A 23278-nucleotide genomic window follows, 5' to 3' on the forward strand; every position below is an offset into this window, starting at 1 on the left:
TGCCAGGGGAAGACTCAAAAAATGCCAAAACACTCAAAAAGATGCCAAAGTCTGTTGACTCCCACCCCCACTAAGAAAACTACTCACTTTTGATAGACAATTTACTATTATATCCTGGTGGCTTGCGTGTTTTTTCTTTTTTTTTTTTTTTTTTTTTTTTTTTTTTTTTTTTTTTTTTTTGAATTATACTAAATTTCCTGTTGGGGTAATTATTTACCTACTGACTACTAAGTGGAGTGCTAAACCACTACACCACGGTTGGATTTTAAGAATGAAAAAGAAATGTGAAGATGTTTGTTTTTACGCGTTTAGAAATAATTAAGAAAAGGTGTCATTTGAAGTATAATATACAAGAAAAGAAAATGCCAAATGAAAATGCCAAATGCCAAATGATTTTTCTAATGCCAAACGGTTTTCAAAAATGCCAGATTTTTGGAATCTGGCATTTAAAATGCCAAACTGGCAACCCTGGACTACGCTTGCGAAGTCTCAGACTACAGAGGTCAATCTATTTTTAACTGGGGATTCCTCGGAAACGTATCACAAAACGTCATAGAAATGTGTTACTTTTCCAGCTGCGCATGCGTCATACGAAGTGGCACAGAAATCATATCAATTTCTTCTTCGTGTTTGTTTTGATCGTTTGTTTTTTTTTTGTTGTTTTTTGTTTTGTTTTTGCCCCACAAATAAAAATGGTGTGAGACAAGTTTAAGGGTGTAAAAATTGTTTGAGAATGTGTGTGTGTGTAATGTTTTTAGTAAATATAAATAACGATGGCACTTAAATGATTCTTATCAACGGTGTAGCATTGTTCTAAGTCGAGAGCGGTGGGCGCTGTCTGAAGCATGGGGTCTCGAAAATACTAACGAAAGAGTGAAGATGGATAGGAAGCGGTGGAAACAATACAGACAATGGGCGTTTCGGGTACAAACCCTTCGTCGGCACAACAATAAACAAATAAACGTTGAAAACAAATAAGAAGAAATTGCATCGTCTGTACTCAACGATGGTTGGAGTGTGAACGAATCGTTAGCGTGGTGTGATAGAAATGATGAGGCCAGTGAGAGACGTGAAGTTTCTAGAAAAAAAATAATGGGCGATAAAAGACATAATAGAAATGTAATAGCAGTAGTATAGTAGTAGTAGTTAGTAGTAGTAGTAGTAGTAGTAGTAGTAGTAGTAGCAGAGTAGTAGTAGTAGTAGTAGTAGTAGTAGTAGTAGTAGTAGTAGTGTATTAGTGGTAGTAGTAGTAGTAGTAGTAGTAGTAGTAGTAGTAGTAGTAGTGTAGTAGTAGTAGTAGTAGTAGTAGTAGTAGTAGTAGTAGTAGTAGTAAGTAGTAGTAGTGGTAGTAGTAGTGGTAGTAGTAGTAGTAGTAGTAGTAGTAGTAGTAGTAGTAGTAGTAGTAGTAGTAGTAGTAGTAGTAGTAGTAGTAGTAGTAGTAGTAGTAGTAGTAGTAGTAGTAGTATATAGTAGTAGTAGTGGTAGTGATAATAGTGAAAGTAGTAGTAGTAGTAGTAGTAGTAGTAGTAGTAGTAGTAGGGGTGAATTTTTAATTCAGAAAAGTGAGTGGAGCAGGCACTTATGTTGGTAACAACAAGATATGAAGTGAGTAGAAAAGTGCCAGAAGACAATAGAGAATAAAAATTTTTTTCGCGGCGGTGGTGGGGTTTGAACCTGTGACCTTATTGGTACGACAACTCCGCCTGGCAGGTGAGAGCGTGGCTCTACCGTGTGAGCTATCCACGAACACAAAATATTCGTTTCAAACTCAAAGTCATTTCTAGACCCCTCTCTCACCCACTTCTTGAGACCGCCGATTCGTTCACCACCATCGCGAAGTAATGTTGACCAGCAGTTAAGCTTAATAGCCAATATTCTCATCACAAACATATAACATAGAAACGATTGAGACATTGAGTATGCTCCGGTGTATGGGGTGAATTTTTAATTCAGAAAAGTGAGTGGAGCAGGCACTTATGTTGGTAACAACAAGATATGAAGTGAGTAGAAAAGTGCCAGAAGACAATAGAGAATAAAAATTTTTTTTTTTCGCGGCGGTGGTGGGGTTTGAACCTGTGACCTTATTGGTACGACAACTCCGCCTGGCAGGTGAGATTTTTATTCTCTATTGTCTTCTGGCACTTTTCTACTCACTTCATATCTTGTTGTTACCAACATAAGTGCCTGCTCCACTCACTTTTCTGAATTAAAAATTCACCCCATACACCGGAGCATACTCAATGTCTCAATCGTTTCTATGTTATATGTTTGTGATGAGAATATTGGCTATTAAGCTTAACTGCTGGTCAACATTACTTCGCGATGGTGGTGAACGAATCGGCGGTCTCAAGAAGTGGGTGAGAGAGGGGTCTAGAAATGACTTTGAGTTTGAAACGAATATTTTTGTGTTCGTGGATAGCTCACACGGTAGAGCCACGCTCTCACCTGCCAGGCGGAGTTGTCGTACCAATAAGGTCACAGGTTCAAACCCCACCACCGCCGCGAAAAAAATTTTTATTCTCTATTGTCTTCTGGCACTTTTCTACTCACTTCATATCTAGTAGTAGTAGTAGTAGTAGTAGTAGTAGTAGTAGTAGTAGTAGTAAGTTACTATGAAACAGTATGTGTACCTGGAAAGGGAAAGTGTTTGGAATGGACAAGATGAGGAGTGTATGTGCGATTGTTGAATCTTCGAGAAAATAAAATAAAATAAAACAAAACCAAAAAAAATAAAAATAAAAAAATAAATAAATAAAAATAAAATCAAAAACTGTCGGGTAGCCTTGTTCTAATCGCAGTACAATTACTCCCACCAGCGTATAGCACATATTATGATTTTGAAATTTAGTCTCAGACTACGATATTTACACCTGCTAAATCGCGGGTGTAAATTTCACCCGTTTAGTCCCTCGTTTAGTCTGAGACTTCGCGTAGTCCGGCTTCATGAATATCTTACAACGCCTTTTAGTCTGAGACAACGGATTTAGTCTCGGACTATCGTCGTAGTCCCGCTCCATGAATCAGAGCCCTGTGATTTACGTAGCGAGTCGAGTGTGTGTTGGAAAACGAGAGGTGTGAGGAGGGCAAAAACTGGAATTCGTCGGCGAGTGTTGAAAGCGTCGCGTTGCGCAGTTGCCACATACTACAAGCGTCTTCGCACTTCGCAATAAATCGTGTGTTCTCGTTAATACTCGGACGTTGTTGTTGTGTGCTCTGTGTTCGGCGCTAGTTTCCTAGATTCTTGTGTTATTCACTTCATGGCGGTTTGAATGAAAACATGAACACGTTTACTGTGCTTTTGACAGGGGGTTCTCCCTGGGGATTTAGAATTCAAGGAGGTCGGGAATTTAATGAACCTGTTAAAATCGCGAAGGTAAGATTAATGATTCTTCTTATGATTTTGTGTTCCAGGTTTCCATTTTAGAAATCAAAGTTTACCTGACGTTACACACACCCGTTCAACTTCACACTCGTCGCCTCCACTTTTCTACGAATTCACCTTTCACTTCATCGAAGTCCGTTCAATATTTCTTCTCTCTTATTTTATCATTTTTCATTTAAAATATATTAAGTGGTTTAAATATAAAATTATTTCGTTACATGGAAGAACTGAAGTAGCGAAAATCAAAATTTTGAATTTAACAGGTAAACAAAAGATTACACACTTGAAAGACACGCCCATTTTCTTCATTGGTTGATATCAATCAGGGATGAGCTCTCCCTCTGGTTTATTGTTACATTATTAGTCATATGCAATCTGCTCTTTCTTTACATTCCATCCACTTTACGCATGATCACGATTCGCGTATCTAAGTTATGAATTATTCAACATTTCAACGATTACGTTATGAATCAGACATCTAATAATATTATTTCAATCTCAGTCATTTATTCTCACTGCCAGTTAAAGACCGTTCTGTTTTCAGTGCCTTTCTTATATCTCGTTTTACTTTGTTCTCACTGCTTCGATAAATTGTTAACATTTTTAAATAGGTTTTGGAAACAAATAACAAATATATAAACAAATACAAATATCTACTATTTGCAGTAAATTTTAAGAGACGGGAGGTTCGAACCGCGATAGGAGAGAGAGAGAGAGAGAGAGAGAGAGAGAGAGAGAGAGAGAGAGAGAGAGAGAGAGAGAGAGAGGAGAGAGAGGGAGGAAAAGGAAGGGGGGGGGGGAGGGTTGAAGGGCGAAAGTCTTTGAGTTTTCATTGTACTGTCCGAAGTTTTTGTATCGAAATTGACGCCTGTCGTGCGATATTACTATTACTATGTGAGTATCACGGTAACGATAAAATAAAATCTGAAAATTTCTTTCTGAAAAATGTCTGTTCTTTTTTGGCGGTCCAGTCAATAACTCAACTTTTCTCTCTGGCTTGGCAGTACAACGACAATAAAAATGTCAAACAAATCAAAACTTAACAACTCTATCTTATGTTATCTTAATTGAATGTGTAAATTGTCATTTAGAATAAGGTTGCAAGAGATGAATAGTCTGTTATCCGGTCCTCATAAAAAAGAGCCCCCGCCCTTCCCCCACCCCGTCCCTAGAAAAGAAAAGACGCTGAGAAACAAAAAGTGTTTTGACCCAGGTAGACGACTTATTCATATTGTAATGGAATATTTGCCTTGGTTTGAAGTATCCTATTACACCAATGAGCCTTAATCATTTGGGTATCAGACTGTAAATAATTTACCCTGGGCGACAACCCATCGTACTACATAGAATCCCAGTTTTGACTATTAGTTAAAAACTCGCTTTCCTCTTTCACGCACCTTAACACCCTTCCAACCCTTCCTTTCTCCTTCTCCTCTTTCTATCGACTTTCTCTCCCTTCTCCCTCTCTTTCCTCTCTCTCTCTCTTCTCTCTCTCTCTCTCTCTCTCTTCTCCTTCTCTCTTCTCTCCATCTCTCTCTCTCTCTCTTCTCTATCCTCATCACTTTTGTCATCTTTCTCTCTTTCTCTAATCCTCATCACTTTTGTGCATATTTCTCTATCTATTTCTCTTTCTTTCTCCTTCTCTCTTTCATTCTCTCTCTCTCTCTCTCTCTCTCTCTCTCTCTCTCTCTCTCTCTCTCTCTGACACACACACACACCCTTAAATTCACTTTTCCTTTGTGTGATTTTTCTCTCACTTGATTACATTAGACTCAAAATCTTCCTCCCTACACTCCTTATCTTATTAATGTTGATGCTTTGCGTGCTCTATCAGGAGACAATCAAAATCATATGACATAAAATGTAGCAAAGCTTTTCTACTGTAACAAAAAATGAAACTTCTGCTCCTAAGAACCAAACCTCAAAGGTCCAGGTAAAGTCGATTTTAAAAGTCCTTCAGGTCCACGGAGCTGGAGTTTATCCCGGTTTCTATAGCGTAAAACGGACAAAATAGCAAGTTGCTTGCTACCCTTTGGATAAGATTATAATCTATCGCAAAATACTTTCCACCAGATCTAATAGACTCAGCTACCCCATCTCTGCTTGGTGAACAGGGGGATCAGAAAAAAACAAAACAAACCTCGACTGTACTTGGGATTGATCTCGGTCGATCCCTTTATTTATGAAGCGAGTGCTCTACCAACTATGCTATCGGGGTCCCACAGTTGATTTATGCATTGGTGTTGGTATGTCCATTTGATCCTGTTATCCAGACCTTCCTATTTGGAAATGTAAACATTCGTAGTTTTTAAGGGGATAAAAATTGCAGTCGCTTTTGTTAACTTTAAAAATCAACAATTTACCATCACAATAATTAGAGAACACTTCAAAATTCCTTAAGATTATGTTGTCTGGTATCAGCTACCCTTTTGAATAAGTTATATAATAACTTAGAGATGCTTTTAAAGGTCTGAAACTGGAGCCAAAATTTCGTAACTCTACGGATTTTTCGTAGTCCTAGGCAGGTCTGTGTTATCTCATGATCTCACTCTTTAATCCAACCTTAAGCTTTTAATCAGATCATAAAAGCTTCAGCTTTAACTTTGCCCTCAGACTCTAATGATAATAATATTATAGTAAAAACTATTTGACCCTTGACCTTTCACGGAATGCAAGCTGTTGTTGGTGGTGGTGGTGGTAGGTTATGGATTATGCCCGAGACTGACAACATAAGAACTCCATGATTAAGGCACATCCGTCATACTGTGGGAGGTTGTGTGCATAGGTAGTCAACTAGGTAGGCAAGTAGTCCGATGGTCAGTGATTTTGAACCAGTTAACTGTTGTACTTTGGAAAAAATACGTATTAAAAATTTTGACTAGAAAACTCGTCCTTCAAATATCCATCGATTGAAATTAAGGATCCTCATCTTGGCAAAATCTCTTAAAGCTGGGACCTCACGAGGGCTTCCTTAAGTGCCAGGTTTGAGAGTTTTTGCCAAGATAAGGGTCTTTTAAATCGATCGATATATAATATGAATGACGAGTTTTTTGGCCAATTTTTAAATACGTATTCTTCTAGAGTACAGCAGTTAACTGGTTAAAGACATCGGGTCTTCTATGACGCATATTGACAAAACAGCTTTTTTTCATTTTGGCCTAATTTGCTTGTTTGCTTAATTTTTTTTTTTTTAAACTTCAAATAGCGATCAAAAGATTTGCCACGACGTGCACTTATTTGCAGGTCTGAGAACCTAATTCCTGATGGGCTGATTGTTGTCATGGAAATCTCAAAAAATGACCAAAATATTTTCCATTACAACAATGTTAAACTAGGCTCATAAAGGATGTTTGGATGTCAGACCTGCATATATTTACACGTCGATTGCCGCCAGACTTTTAAACAAAATCTTATTCTTGAGACTTTAAAGAAGTCTTGACAAAATTCTTCTGAGTAAGGAGTCTCAGGTTTATGAATTGTGTGTAGTCAAGTTGAAGGTCATCTTATGTCATAGATGTTTGAAGTAAAAATTTACTGGCCAAAATACTAAATCCATCCCCCCCCCCCCTTCCCAAAAATACATCGTTTTGTCAGTGCTGTGGTTTTCATTTTAACAGGTAGATTTAGGGGTGGGTGTTGTGGTTGTGATGAGCATTTGGGTTGTGGTTGCTGTGAGGGTGTGTGGGTGAATAATTTTGACAGCTGACCGACCTGTCGGTATGATGTTGATTAATAATCAAGTGTTGGGTCTTCATTGGGTGGTGTTGGTGATTTCATGCCTACTACATACCTCACCTTTGAACTCGGAGGGGTTGGGCGAGATGGTCGAGTGGTTAACTCTCTCCTTGCCTGCTATTTTTAGAATTTCCCCCCAAAAATTCACACCCACCCAACACAAAAATAGACTTTTCTTACTCAAACAAAAAAGTACCAAGTGAGCTCTACAACACAGTCTTTAGTCAATATAGCTGAATCAAAGCATTTCTTTAAATTTTGTGATGTACAAGAGAAATCAGAATTAGAAAATTGTCGGTTACATCGTAACGAATGTGACAATTTTTCTATGGGTGGTAAGGAGAAGGTTTAGGCATTGCACTACTACTTGGAAAGTCGTGGATTCAAGTTCTGCTTCGCGCATTTTCAGATTATTAACCCCCAATCCACTCACTTTGTACAACATGGGTGATTCAATGAGATTCGATATTTGAATTTTTCTTGAGATATCCGGCCCATCGTGTCTTGCCTTTGATTTACATATTTATTAACTCTTCGACGGCGGAATTGAAATGGCTCTTAAATGACAGTTTTCTTCCATTTATTTAACTGGTTTAGCGCCATTAATTATAGATTTCTTGGCTAAGACGTTTGAAATTTTAATTAAAAAAATTAAATTCCCTTCATTCATCCATATGGGAACATTGTCTTTAGGGTCTATTCCAAGAGAAGAATAAAATAGCCCCGGCGTCAGTGACTTGCTCAAGGCCACACAGCGCAGCGGGTATTCGAACTCGGTACCATTCGGGTACGAAGCAAATACCGTAACGCTGAGTCACGCTGCCTCATTTAGGTTTGCAGGCTAAGCCAGCTTAGAGCGGGACTCAAACCCTGGACCTCCCGATCCGAAGGCGACTGTCATACCACTGGACTGCATAGCACTAATGAGTACCTGGGCAGTTACTGTCGAAAGGAAATCTAAATTGTATCACTGTAGCACCTTACAGCTTGCATGTCTCGATCATTCATTGTTGCTGTTGGCTTGGGACTGTTATAAGGCGCTTTTAGCATATTTAATGGATATTAACGCTGTATACAAACTTCACATTTTTTTACCTCCCCCCTCTCCTCACCCCCAAATGCGAAATGCTGACTTTTCCACGTACGACAAATACTACACACATGACACACCATTCACTTCTTGTTCAGTCCCATATCACGCAATCTTCAACGGTTTTCTGTATGTGTCTACATTTTTTCCTGTCGCGTCTCGGATGCTTTCATCCCTGATGATATGAGAGCATGCACTGATCGATGAGTAACCACAGTGCACGTGCATCTGGTAAAACAATAACAGCTCTAATTCCCTCTCTAACTATCTACTAGATAAGTACTCACCAACTCGATAGCGTAACGTTATAATGTGAGTGCATCGCTTCTCTCCTCCTCCCCTACTACCCCCACCCACACGCGCGTCTTGATTGCATAATGTGTTGCATGCAAATCAGTAAGTAAGGCGTCCATACCATCACCAATGTAAATAAGAAATAATTATATTTTATATACCACACTGGTCTAGACTAAAGTGTTAAGCGTTTTACAGGTGGACGTACATAGTGCTCAAGTCAAGTCCAGACCGCTCACTATCTCTGTAATCGTATCTTACCACTGTAAATATTACTATTGCCTCTGTCACTGCACATGCTTATAGTGGGTAAATAGACTACTTTATACGTCGAAGGGGGGGGGGGGGGTTCCCGATAGCTCAGTTGGTATAGCACTCGTATCATACGCGTAAAAAGTCTCATCAATGGGCTTTGAAAGGCCGGGTGCCTAAGTATTCCCGAATTTGAACCGAAGTTTTGTTTTATTTCCAATTTAATTAATTTAAAAATAATAAAATCAATTAATTAATTTTGATTTTAGAAAAAAAAATATTTTATAGTCTTTCCTAGATTAATGGGGTATTACGCTTTGTTTTGTTTGCTTGTTTAGAAAAAAATAATAATAACTTGACTAGACGTCTATACCAACGTGGCCATATTTGCAGGTCTGACATCCGAGTACAATTATGGGTCTAATTTAACATTGTTGTAATGGACAATATTTTGCGTCATTTTTGGAGATTTCCGTTACAACAATGAGCCCATGGTGAATTGGGTTATCAGACCTGCAAATAAGTGCACGTCGGTATATACCATTCTAGTTTAATGGTGATACTAAGCATGATTTATAGCATGGCGTGTCAGATTGTTATTCAGACATCGTCACCTGTTAGTGGCCGGGGCAGTTTAATGAGTCGTTAGGTTTAATTGGGACCTGATGAAATACACATTGCGAAAGACCACCCATGAAGTGAGAGGAAGAAAAAGAAGAAGACGACGACGAAGAAGAAGAAGAAGAAGAAGAAGAAGAAGGAGAAGAAGAAGAAGAGGAAGAAGAAGAAGAAGAAGAGGAAGAAGAAGAAGAATGAGGAGGAGGAGGAGAGGAAGGCTGGAAGAAAGGAAGGAAGGAATAGAGAGAGAGAGAGAGAGAGAGAGAGAGAGAGAGAGAGAGAGAGAGAGAGAGAGAGAGAGAGAGAGAGAGAGAGGGGGGTTCTATCCAGTTTTCTCCCATATTCACACTCACCTCCTCCAACCCCATGTTCTCATTGTATTTAGTGTTTGCCAGGAGCGGAAGTTGATAACAATGTTTACTTTCAATGGCCAATTTGTCCTTATTATGAACTGTATTTCTCCATTTCACCGACGAAACGTCTTTTATTGGGTTTTTTTTTTTTTTTTACTAGAATGCCGCTAGAATACGATCAACTCAAATTTGTCAAAATGCTCAATTCTGGGACTATGAGATTTCTTCAAGAAGTCCCAGGTTCAAGATATTTTAACAAAGTAAGGTCATCGGAATTTATCGATATTTGATGTTCACGTTTTCTGGCCAAATATTTAAAAAGTGTTATGTCAATTTTTTTTCCATTATTCTTTTTGGGTCGTTTGGTTTTCGCGCCTAACCTACCGTCTATTAATTTAATTTAATAATATTATTATTATAAATTTCTTTGTTCGTCACCAACACATTAGGCTATTTCCCCGCTCAACATACGATGACTCAAGAAACGCATAGGCATATGTAAAAATTGTTTAGCATCATGTTATTTAATGTAAACAAGAGAATGAACGACATAAACGTCACTCATGTCTTTGTTATTGGTTTTAGACAGCCATTGTTGTGATTAGTTCTCACTAAATTAGATCAATCAGAGTATAAATTTTTAAGGTTACACATCGTTTTGTGTGTTGGTACGTTATATATATCCGTTATTTATATGCTGCCGGATGTTGTATTTTACCTTAACTCATAGCATCAACATAAAATGTCATACTTCTGATTTTAAAATGTGAACTGAAAACCGTGAGCTTTCATAAAGCGCCATATCCACTAAACTACACTTTCAAAGTTCAACGTGCTTTACAAGCGGTCCCAAGCTATCAGCAACATGGTGACCAAAATATGACGCCTATTGTTACATTTTGTGTGTGTCTCAAATACAAAATATACCGCTCATTGAATGTGTCTATCAAGGCCTCTATATAGCTACATAGAAGGCCCTGTTTCTATGCGCTGGTCTGTATTTAAAAAATAAATCACATTATTCAAGCCTTGATAGTGATGAAATGGTATAGATAGAATGAAATTGACTTCACTCGGGTCTTTGTTATTGCTTTTTGCCATCCGCGGTTATAAGTAATTCTCACTAAACTGTATTAACCAGAATATAAACGTTCAATGTTACACATTCACATAGTTTTGTGTTGGTCCGTTATACTTCCGGATGGCAATTTTGTGAGATTCTTAGCCAGGCGCATTCTATCTATAAATTATAAACAAAAACACACCCCTTCCCGCTCAAATTTTAACTCGACAAAATGAAAAGAAATGTCCTATTGACTGACCATTCATAACGGCTATCTGATGGCCATTATCATCAAAGCAGTGAGTCACTCTGGTCTCGCCTTCCATGTTGGATGAGGCCAGGATGCCCTCCACTGGTGAAACGAGGGGTTAGTTTTTCACTGAAGAGAGTATATTTGGATAAAATCAACCGATTGTTTCAGGTCTCTAAGCTGAAGTGCTTAAATATATAGATAGAACGAAATTTACGTCACTCAGGTCTTTGTCATTGTTTTTTTTATTTTTTCTTTTCTTTTCTTTTTTTGCCATCTATGTTTACGAGTAATTCTCACCAAACTGTATTAACCAGACTATAAACGTTCAAGGTTACACATAGTTTTGTGTGTTGGTCCGTTATATTTCCGGATGGCAATATTGTGAGTTTCTTAGCCAAGCGTACAACATCAAGAGATAAATTTTATAATATATTCATTTATCATCTATTCACTTTATCGTTTTAATCGACGTATAGGTACTTGTTTCAGATATGGTAACCCAAAGTGTTATGGACACAATGTTGTAGGGTAATGGAAATACTCAGCGGGGCCAGCGTGGCTCAGCGGTACGGTCTTTGATTCGTACCCGAAAGGTACCGAGTTCGATCACCCCCGCTGCGCTGTGTGGCCTTGAGCAAGTCACCTCTCCCTAGCTCAATTCGCGGCGCTGCACAGCGGCTGACGCCTGGTTTATTCTTCTTTAAGTAAATAATGTAGTTGTAGGGCTAAAGTTGTGTCAGTGTGATAAATTATGGCTACTATCTTTCTTATAATGGCCGCGCTCTTGCCATCGTTCAAATAGAGAAAATAATGCTCACTGCGCATCTTGTATTTTTTATATCTATTAGCCTGTTATAATTTACCTTTTACCCCGTCGCATGGAATCACTGCGAGTATATTGTAGATACACAGTGATTTATTAAGATGGCGAGCAATTCCGCAAAATTCTGTTATGATAATATATGTATACGAATGGTTCCACAGTTCCAGACTTGAGAAGGCGATTCCTTTGTGTATTTACACCATAATACTTTATACTCATTCATACATATTTCTTATGATAAGGACAGATTGGGTTGGGCTATAAAAGGGAGGGAACGTGAAGGGCATACAAAGAAGGGATTTATCTCCCCTTATCTGCCTAATAACAAATTCTGCCATACCCGTGACGAAACAACTTTAAAACAAGTTAAGAAAAGCAAAAATACATTTTGGCTCTGAAAACTTTTACTTCAAATATCAACCAGTTAAAATTGTCCATAATTTGTCAAAAACTCTCTTCCCTGAGACTTCGGAGAAGATGCAATGTTAGACAGTTTTTGACCAGTTTTGCGCAATTTTAAGTAAATATTTTCTGGCCAAATTCTAAATAACGTGTTTTGCAAAAATATGGCCAATTTGGTGTGCCTGCAAATTGTCACTGGGGAGAAGGAAGGGGCCATACGTACGTGGATGGTGTTGATAATGATGTTGTTTCAATGTTTATATTGTTTATTTATTACATGGGCGTCTGAAGATCGTCACTAATGTTATATTGGAACTTATGGATGGAGTTAGGGTTCTTTTAGGCACTGGTTTAAATGTTGTTGGCGCCGGGAAATTATTAATTTATGGTAATGGAAACGACGACGACGACCATGATGTTGGTGGTTGTGATCATATTATGGTGGTGGTGGTGACGACGACGATGCTGATGATGATGATATTATTAGCAAGTTAACAATTAGAAGATCGGTGCTATTGCTAATGAATGAAGAAGATGATAACGATGGTGAAGATGGTGATTGTGATGCTCATGATGATGATGATGATGATGATGATGATGATGATGATGATGATGATTATAATACTTGACAAAGTCGTATCTGGTCATGTACTGTTGAGGTATTAATTAATTAATTTATTTATTTATTCATTTAATTAATTTATTTATTAATTCATTTTTATATATTGGTCATTTTTATTTATTTATTTATTTATCTATCTGCTTCTGTCTTCATTTCTTCTTCCTCTTTCACTATATTATTTCTTTACAACCGACTTTTATGACTGTCTGTCTGGTTTATTTTTAGTAACACTAACACCCCCATCAGCCATGACATTTATTCTGTCCGTAATAAATAAATGATAATCTCATAATAATAATAATAATAATAATAATAATAATAATAATAATAATAATAGATGTCTATAAATGCATCTACCACCATCCTCTTTACCTTTTCTCGCTTGAGTAAATTTACATCACAACACGGATGTGGCTTTTGTGAAAAAAGCCACAATAGCTTTGCAGCTCGTCAAAAGTTGTTTGTTGTTGTTTTGTTTGTTGTTTCTTTTTGGTATGTTCCCCCCCCCCCCCCCCCCCCCCCCCCCGAAACTACTGAGAATCAGGGTTGCCAGATGGTTACGTGAATGGCCAGTTTGGTCAAAATTGGCCACATAGAGAATCGTGTTTCTATTTTTACTTTTAATTTAATATTTTTAGAAATTATTATTTTTTTCTCTAGATTTTATGTTTGGTTGTCAAGACCGATGAGGTTTTCAGTGGGGGTTAGACGACGCGTACTTATATACAAGTCCGATAACCCAAATTGTTATGGGATCATTGTTGTCATGGAAATACTCTCAAACCGACGCTTACTTAATATAGTCCATTACAACAATTTTAATCAAGCCCATAATTGTGTTCGGTTATCAGACCTGCATAATGTTTGTGCATACAGGAGTCACAGTATCAGTAGTGTTGTTGGCCACGTGAGGTTCTATTTGGCCTTTTTTGAAGTCGGATTTTGGCTACTATGAACTCTGGCCATCTGGCAGCCCTACTCAGACGAAAACACAATCACACGTGATATTTGCAGACCTGCCTTTTGTTACGAAAAAATCGTAGAAGGACGAAATTTTGGCTCCAATTTCAGAACTTCATGAGCGCTTCTAAATCATTAAAACTTGTTGAAAATGAAAGTTGATGACATATTACATAATTGTAAGGATTTTGTAGTGTTACTTGATCATTGTGAGGGTACATTATTGATTTTATAACAGTCAGCGACTACAATTTTTTTTCTTCCCCAAAATTACGGATTTTTGGATTGTCAAGTAGGCAGGTCTGTATTTGGATGTGTCGATTGTTTCACCGTGTAGGTAAAACATGTTACGAGTACCTTCAATGTCAAAGATCGGTGACTAGGATTATTTCTATTATTAGATAATATATTATTATAATCAGATATATTATTGTGTGCATTGTGACTAATTAATGACATTGGATGTTCATTATAATTTATGGATATATGTATGTATGTATGTGTGTGTGTGTGTGTGTGCGAGGGTGCGTTAACTCACTCAACCCCAACACCGACTATATCCGTAGTTTACCCGGAGTTATATTTACCCCATGTCTTTTGATTTCATTTTTTCTGAGACGAATTATAGGCGTAGTATCAAAGCTAACTTTTTTTTAGTTTTTACATGTTAATGGTAGTTGAATAAAACTATCTAGATATTCACATGCTCATTTTAAATACATTTTTTAAACCCAATTTTGAAAAGTAGCAAAAATCTCTAGGATTGAGTGAATTAATGATGTGATTGACAGGGTGAAGCGTCGTGGTATTTTAATTGATTCCTCTACTAAGGTGTTGATACTTTGACACATACCTATGTTAAAGACACGACATAATGTTAGTTATGGGTGAATGGGTACGAGTCAAATAACAGATCATTGAACGACGGTTCGGATAAAAGTAATATAGTAACTTTTCTCCGCCCATACTTGATGAGGACTTTCATCAAACAAAATAAAGAACAAAAAGAAAAACAAAACAAAGCAACCCCCCCCCCCCAAAAAAAAAAAATACCCAACAAAAAAAGAAAAGAAAACAAAAACAAACAAACAAACAAACAAAAAAAAAAAAAAACAACAACCGACAACCCCCCCCCCCCCCCAACAAAACCAAACAAACAAAACATATAGACATGAAACTAAAACAAATTTAAACATTATACAGGTGAAGTAAATAGCATATGATACCCCCATCATTCCCCACAAAGAAAAGCAATTGTGATCTGACCCATCGTCTCATATCGGTCTGACGTCGGGGTGAACGATAATAATATGCTAGATACGGAATCTTAAACCGAATAATATAGTGATATGAAACTTGGATTAAAGTTTATTTATGTTAAAAAATAGGAGCATGAATAAGTTAATAATACAGTCTCTTTAAAGTACACCTCCTTCCCTACGGGTGCTTATTTGCAGGTCTGATAGCCCAAATTGTTATGGGCTCACTGTTGCGTCGTCTCTGCTCTGTTGAGAGAAAAAAAAATGGTAATATCTCCTAACAGGCGTCATGTCTCGTCCTACATGTTACGCGTAGCTTTTGGCCAGGGACCTTTGTAAAGCGCTTTGAGTAGGTTTAGCGGATAATGCTCAAGATAAAAGCTCAAATTTTTGTTTTGTTTTGTTTTGTTTTGTTATTATACTACGTCTTGAGAAAGAGCGGAAGAGAGAAACCGTGATTTGAAGCCAGTCAAATTAAATCAGCGTGTCGCACACACACAAAACCAAAGGCAAATCTAGTTCTACGAGTAGTCGTCGAAGTTATTCATCGATATTTATTCGATAACGATGTCTAACCTTACACGGTAAAAAGTAGTATCTAGGTATGTATCGATAATAATAATAATTCGATAACGATGTATAACCTTACACGGTAAACAAATCTCATCGATTAACGGATTAACACACTTACTTACGTCCCTACCAGAGCCCGTTCTGACTGATTGGGATGTGTTCTGTGTTTTAATTATGATCGTGTCATGCAAGCAGCATAATAACGGCATTATTGATGTCCCAAAGACAAGGCTAAAAAATACACACACAAAAAACACACACACACAAAAAAAAAAAAACAACAAAAAAAAAACAAAACAACTCGAACTTATATATAGCATAATATCCGCTAAACGTGCTGAAAGCGTTTTACAAGGGGTCCTCGACCAACAACAACACGTAACATGGGGAGAACGGGACATGACGCCTGTAAGGCTATATTGTAATGTTTTTTCCGACAGAGACAAAGCTTTAACGGCCAGGTACTCATTTTAACACCAGTTCGGTGAATAATGTGAGTTGAGAGCTTTTTTCCAAGACTGAACTATGCGCCGAGCGAGACTCGAACCCAGGACCTTCCGATCCGAAAGCGAGTGTCCAGGGACCACCCCTTGTAAAAGCGCTCTGAGCACGCTTAGTGGATATTGCACTATAAAAAAATCTCGAGTTCAATCACCCGCCGCTGCGCTTTGTGGCCTTGAGCAATTCACCTCGCCTAATCATTTGCGGCCCTGCACTGCGGCTAACGCCGGTGTATTCCAGTTTTCCTTGGAATAGACCCCGAGAGACATTTCCCTATGGATGAATAAAGGGATTTTTTTTAAATTTTAAACTACGGATTTTTGACATTTCAAGTAGGCAGTTTTGGTTATTGTGTTTTTGGTTTGTTTTGACCGTGTCAGCGTTTCTACTGTATTGGACAATGGCGGGTAACAGCAGGGTGGGTGTTTGGTGCTCCAATTGCGTGGTCAATCGCCTTTGTTGGTATGGATTAATACGATCGGGCCCGATAGAGTTAGTGGATAATCAAGTATTATTATTATTATTTTATTATTATTATTATTATTATTATTATTATTATTAATTATTATATTATTATTAATATTATTATTTTCTGTTAATATATTGTTATTATTATTATTATTATTATTATTATATTATTATTATTATAATTATTATATTTATTATCATCATTATTATTGGTTTTGATCACCGCCCCGATTATCGCTGTATTGATTTTATTACTGTATACATACCTACATACATAAATACAAATACAACTCACAAGCACATGCGATTTTCTAACCGCCTTGCTTGGCACATTCCCCATCTCTAATCTCCCATTTAATAGCGGTGAGTCACCACCAATAAAACAAAGTTATAAGACCATGTGTGAGTACACACTTGTCAGACTGACCCTCCATTTTTCATTATTTTTCTTTCCTCACTTCCTCATAATGATCATCCGCTGTTTTAAGTACCCTGTTGATTTCCCCTCTGTGGATGAAATGGTACAAAATGCCAAAAACAAAACAAATAAATAAAAAACAAACAAAAGAGAACCCCCCCCCCCCCCCAAAAAAAAAAAAATACAAACGAATAAAAACAACAAAAAACCAACAACAAAAAGCCGGCTTCTAATCTCCGTTGCAGAAGGTAATTTTTTTTTTGGTCCATCTCGGCTACCGATTATTCTTTTTACTCATTTATATCAGGTGAAAAGTACTTCGTTATTGTTATAGTTATTGGTCTAGGTCCATCCATCTCGTAAGTAGCAGTCTTGAATTTTATTTTCTGTGCTTCAGAACCAGATCTTCCTTTTTGCTTTGGCACCCAGCGTTCTTAATTGATAAATAAATTGCCAGTTTGTATACGATGAAGAGGTTAAAATTTCTTTGCATTCTTCAGTTAATTCGGACAATAAAAGGACAGGTAGATGAACAGTAAAACCCTTTTAGACATACTTAACTGACGATTTAAGAGGTACAGGTCAGAACTGCCGTACTATAAAAAACAACAGCAACAACAAAACAACACAATTAAAAGAATTTGGCCAAAAACCTCGTCCTTCAAATATTGATCGATCAAAATGACCCTTACCTTTTCAAAAGCTTTCAACCCTGGGACTTGGCGAAGTCCCAGGTTTGAGAGTTTTTGACAAGATCATTTTAATTGATCGATATTTGAAGAACGAGTTTTCTGGCCAGTTCTTTCTTTTTTATTTTTGTTGTTGTTATGTTTGTCTGTTGGTTTTTGTTTGTTTGTTTGTTTTTTAAAGTTTTTTTTTTAGAGAACTCAGTACTCGCTGGCGATCAGGATGAAATCAATGAATAAATAAATAACAAAACAAGTGGCCTCCGTAGGTAAGTAAGAAGTAAGAGAAGAGAATTCTGGGAAGCCATTAATACTTAGATGGTGTGGTGTGTGTTGTAGCTAGGTAAGAAGTAAGAAGTAAGAATCCACTTGTTATGTAGTAAGGAAGGAAATGTTTGATGAAAGCGTTGGGATTCCACAACTAATTGAATTGACGGAACTGAATACGGGTGGAAAACGTTTAGGGCGGTGGTTGGAGGAGGAATTCTACCTCTCAAAGAACGATGCCACAACTTAATCACGTGATATGAAAGCTAACTTCGAGAGGTCCTGATAGCTCAGTTGGGAGAGAATTCGTGTTGTCGGCAAAGGGATTAAGAATTTGTCAAGGGTACAGTTGCAATTTATTTTCTCTTTGATTCCTCCTTATGTCCACCCGCCCTTAATTGGGTAGCTGGGTCTGTTGTAAATCTCGCGGAAAGTGCTTTGTCTTAGACTAGAATTATATACAAAGATGATCGGTTACCTATATGATGTCTCTAAAGTAGAAAAAAATCAAGATGTATGAATGTAATAAGTGGCAGTGTTTGATGAAGAGGTTGGGATTCCATAAATAATTAATTGGATTGACGGAACTGAAGACGGGCGGAAAACGTTTAGGGCGGTGGTTGGAGGAGGAATTCTACCTCTTAGAAAACGATGCCCCAACTTAATCACGTAATAATATGAAAGCTATTGGTGCTTTGTGTTTAGTCAAAGTGCTGACAACATCCGCCAACCAGATATAACGTACCAACTCACAAAACAATGTCTACCTTGAGTGTTTATAGTCTGATTGATAGGATTTAGTGAGAACTACCCATAAAAATGGCTGGCTAAAAACAATAACATAGAGCTGAGTGACATCAAATTCGTTCCCTTTTTTTAAAGTGAGACTTTGAGTGGTCCTGATAGCTCAATTGGTAGAGTACACGTGTCGACGGCAAAAGGGATTCGGAATTTGTCAAGGGTGCCGCTGGGAGAATGTGAGTAAAGAGCCTTTTACAAGAACACAACTATGCGCGGATCGAGGCTCGAACCCAGGAGCTTCCAATCCGAAAGGGAGTGTCATACCACAAAACCACATAGACTAGCCCTAGCTTTTATAGAAACGGGGTCACCCCGTGAAGGAGACTGCAATCTGGTTGTAATAAGACCGGAATACGAATCACTGGGTCAATTGTGAGCAATGTGGGATATACTGTCATTTCCGGTCAATACAAGAAACGGATAAAGATAAGGTGGTCAGATTTACACCTGTTACCTCACTGAACCCATGTTGTGGAGTCTGTCCAATGGAGCAGTATCCGGTATCCAGTATCCGGTGCCTTGTCTAAACGGAAACGTAACATTAGTCATCGAATCAGTTCGTTCGTATTCGGCACCTTTCAAAGCCAAATGATCGTCTCTTGATTTGAATGGGTGCTCGGGCCTTAAGTTGTCCTTCACAGCCGCTAGTCTCTCGGAGCCGGAATTTATCCTGGTTTGTACCGTGGGAAACAGACAATAGCGATTACTTGCTACCCTTTGAATGGGACACTAGTCTGTGATTGTTTCTTGATTTGGTTGGATGCTAGTGCCTAGAAGTCCTTACCAGCCACTAGACTCGCGGAGCCGGAGTTTATCCGGTTTCTATAACGTGAAACGGACAATAGCGATTGCTAGGACACTAGTCGATCGCAAAGTACTTTTCGCTAGATCTGACATACCCAACTACTCAATCATTGCTAGGTGGACAACGGGGTCAAAATCAAAAAAGATCTCGACCACAGTCCCTTTACGTGTGAAGCGAGTGCTCTGCCAACTGAGTTATCTGGACCCCTGTATGCTAGTGCCTATAATGGCAACTTCCCTTTTTTCAGAAGATGTCACTGATTAAAATGACCCAAAATTTGTCAAAAAATCTAAGTCTCTTTGAGGTCTCAGGTTTAACAAGGTGCCAATATATTTACGGAATTCAGTATGCCATCAACCCTCAGTATATTTTCCAACCACCTGTTAAACGGGAACAAAATCTGTTTGTGTGCTTGTGTAAAAGTTCAGTAATTTTTTGCCTCCTGAATTGGCATCCCTTGTTTAAATTACTTTGACAAAGTCCTCTGTGTTTGCTTTGCGTGACAATTCACAGCCAATTTTAGTTTTCTACACTCAAAATTTAAAGGTAGCTAAATAAATAATACTGGGCAAATAATCCAAGTATCTATTCTATTTCTATCCGCCCGAAAAGTGATTATAAAAATATTATTATCATGAGCTAGGTAGGACTATTATCTTCAGACACCTGTTGCCCTATAGCAGCAGCTGATAAATGGGAAAGATATGTCGGTATTGTGCGATGCCGTAAGCTGGACAGGAAACGGAAATAATTGGTATTTTGGCCTCAACGATATTTGAGATTTCTATGCTTGGCCTTTCTCCATCAGTCAGCAAAGAAATGCTGTTTTTTTTTGTTTGTTTGTTTGTTTTTTTTTTTTTTTTAAAGAAGAAATAGTACAGATTTCTCTTTACATGAATACTAAGGTGCCAGGAGCTGTGGAAGGTACAAAATAATGTATTATTTTATTATTATTTAAACAAATAGGGTTTGGGTTAAGATTTTTCCGTTAAGACCATATTAAATTTTTGCCATCGAGCACAGAATTACTGGCAAATCCAAAAATTAACCCCCCCCCCCCCCCACCCCCAATACTATTATTTAGAGATTGACATGTACGAATAACCTGCAACCCCTTTTTTAAATTAAAGGCAAGTTTATTACCCTGTTGCCAGATTCATTTGCGCATACCTACAGACTTTAATTCATTATCGCACCGATTTGATCGAGGATGGCTTAAAAGATTCGTCTCGATCCACGTTAATGACTCTCCGTGTGGTTTGTAATTGTGACTGTCTGTGTGGTCGTCTCTCAATGCATACGTATGTCATTTGCTTAGTTGTTGCTGTTTGGTCGTTGGTTAAACATAATGAGTTTGGAAGTTGACATGGACTGTTCTGTTGTTCGTGTTTGGGATTTTAATAACACGTTACAAGTCGTGTCATTCAAAGATAGGGGCGTTGCTATACGTCACCATTGATAGAACAAAACGTCATGTCTCGAACATTTTGACGAATGCTTCAACTACATAGCGGCTCCATGTCCGGTTTTATTTTTTTTTCAATCATTTGTTTTAATGGGTTCAACCTTTTTCTTTTTGTGGTAATTAATATGATTCTTTATTTCGTCATTATTCGACGACAAAAGAATAACATTGAATTGTTTGCTTCATTTATCCCTCTTTTCCCACAAAAATTGCCATTATAGACTTCTTCGTTGTTTCAGGTTTAATAATTTTTGACAAGTTTGTGGTCATCTTTTCATGAACATTGAAACTAAACAAAACAAAAAAACAAAAAACAAAAAACAAAACAAAACAAACCCTATTGGGGAGAAGTGGCTCTCTAGATAGACTAGAATTTGAAGAAACTTTTTTGGGAGTCGTGGATAGCTCATACGGTAGAGTCACGATCTCCCCGGCCAGGCGGAGTTGTCGTACTAGTAAGGTCACGGGTTCGAGCCCCCATCGACACCGCGATGTTTTTATTCTCTGTTGTCTTCTGGAACTTTCGTACTCACTTCATTTCTTGTTCCTATCGTGCGTATCACGAGGCGCCGTCGCCTAAGCATTCCAAGGAGGAATATAGATAATCCGTCTGCTGTCAACAGGAATCACCCATGTTGTCCAAAGTGAGCAAATTTGGGGGTTAATAATCTTGCCCAAGTAAGAAAATCGAAAATGCCATAAGCGGGGTTCGAGCCCGGTTTCTTCCGGGTCACAGTGCAACAAATGGCTTAACCACTCGGCCACCTCACCTCTTTGAACATTTTAGAATGTACATTTTAAGTTAAAATAAAGTTCTGACCGAAACGAAAAGATAATAAGTGTGAGGTCAGATAAGGGCGCACTGTGCTACCCCACCCCCCCTCTCTCTCTCTCTCTCTGTTTCTCTCTATCCTCTCGCTCCCTTTCTCTCTATCTCCCTCTCTCCTTTCTCTTTCTCCCCTCTCTCTCTCTCTCTCTCTCTCTCTCTCTCTTTCTCTACGAATAAACCATTGACTAACTAGACGCCATTTTATTTACAGATCATTAAAATTTACTCGACAGAAAGTTCTCACTAACTTAATCCTAAAAACTACCACCCGACCTCAGAGGTCCACCCACCTTTACATTATGGTATTTGTGCCCTGTGTATCCAAAAGTTGTTCGTCTGTAGACACAGTGGCGGCCATTTTTTAACGAGCACAACAATAACTTCCCGTTTGTACTCTTCTTATCTTTGTACTAACTCTTTGGTTGAAAGCAGCCTTGACCTCTTTCTTTTCAATCAAGTAACAGACGTGTTAATTGATAGTAAATGGAGCGATGTCAAAACAAAACAGAACGAACAAAACAACCCCCCCCCCAAGAAAATCAAACAAAAGAAACAAACAAAAACAAACAAAAAAAACCCAAAAAACAAACAAACAAAAAACAAAACAAAACAAAAAAAAAAAAAACCCAACTAAAAAGCGAGAAAATAGAAAATAGTGCCGTAAAATTTTAGAAGTAAGATTTAACCAGAGAAGGGAGAGAACGGAAGAAAGAAAGAGAGAGATATAGAGCCAGAGAGAGATACACATACACACACACTCTCTCTCTCTCTCTCTCTCACACAAACACACACACACACACAGAGCGAGAGAGAGAGAGAGTGAGTGAGAGAGAGAGTGTGTGTGTGTGTGAGAGAGAGAGAGAGAGAGGGAGAGAGAGAGAGAGAGAGAGAGAGAGAGAGAGAGAGAGAGAGAGAGAGAGAGAGAGATAGAGAAAGATTTAAGAACAACCCACATAGATACCTATTGGAATCAATTAACTCAAGGTACAAACGCTCTCCGTGTGTTTCATCTCAATTTCAATGTTGTTGTTTTTTTTTTCTTTTATTTATTTATTTTTTCTCCTCTGAAAGAATCACTTTGACCTTGACGAGGGCAATTAATGGAGTTTGTGGTCGTAAAAGTACCTACGTAATATTTACCCCTCGATATGAGGAGCAAATGAACAAGTTAAGGCTTACAAAGAATAAACGTATCTTTATCAATGAATAAATTGATAAACAATTGGACAAATATATACATTAATTAATAAATAATTAGTAATGATATGTAGCATAAAATAGTTTAAATAAATTCATGAAAATATTGTACTCGTATAGAAAATACATTTTTAAAAAATCCTTTTATTCATCCCATAGGGG

The 23278-nt window shown here is 37.8% G+C and overlaps 1 protein-coding gene across 8 annotated transcripts in view; it reads left to right on the top strand.

Moving 5' to 3' along the window:
* Nucleotides 1-3181: 3181 nt before the first annotated feature.
* LOC144973405 (uncharacterized) overlaps nucleotides 3182-23278 on the top strand; it is a 265478-nt gene continuing 245381 nt past the window's right edge. For 6 of the 8 annotated variants that reach the window (XM_078915810.1, XM_078915814.1, XM_078915815.1 and 3 more), the window contains exon 1: nucleotides 3182-3373. In XM_078915810.1, coding sequence (XP_078771936.1) covers nucleotides 3278-3373 — 96 coding nt within the window. In that variant the 5' untranslated portion in view covers nucleotides 3182-3277. The remainder of the gene's footprint in view (nucleotides 3374-23278) is intronic. The other 2 variants (XM_078915811.1, XM_078915816.1) reach the window with 1 other exon arrangement.

The sequence above is a fragment of the Berghia stephanieae genome, chromosome 5 (genome assembly GCF_034508935.2).
Source record: "Berghia stephanieae isolate SIO BIC M18660-M18661 chromosome 5, UCSD_Bste_1.3, whole genome shotgun sequence".
NCBI lineage: Eukaryota > Metazoa > Mollusca > Gastropoda > Nudibranchia > Aeolidiidae > Berghia > Berghia stephanieae.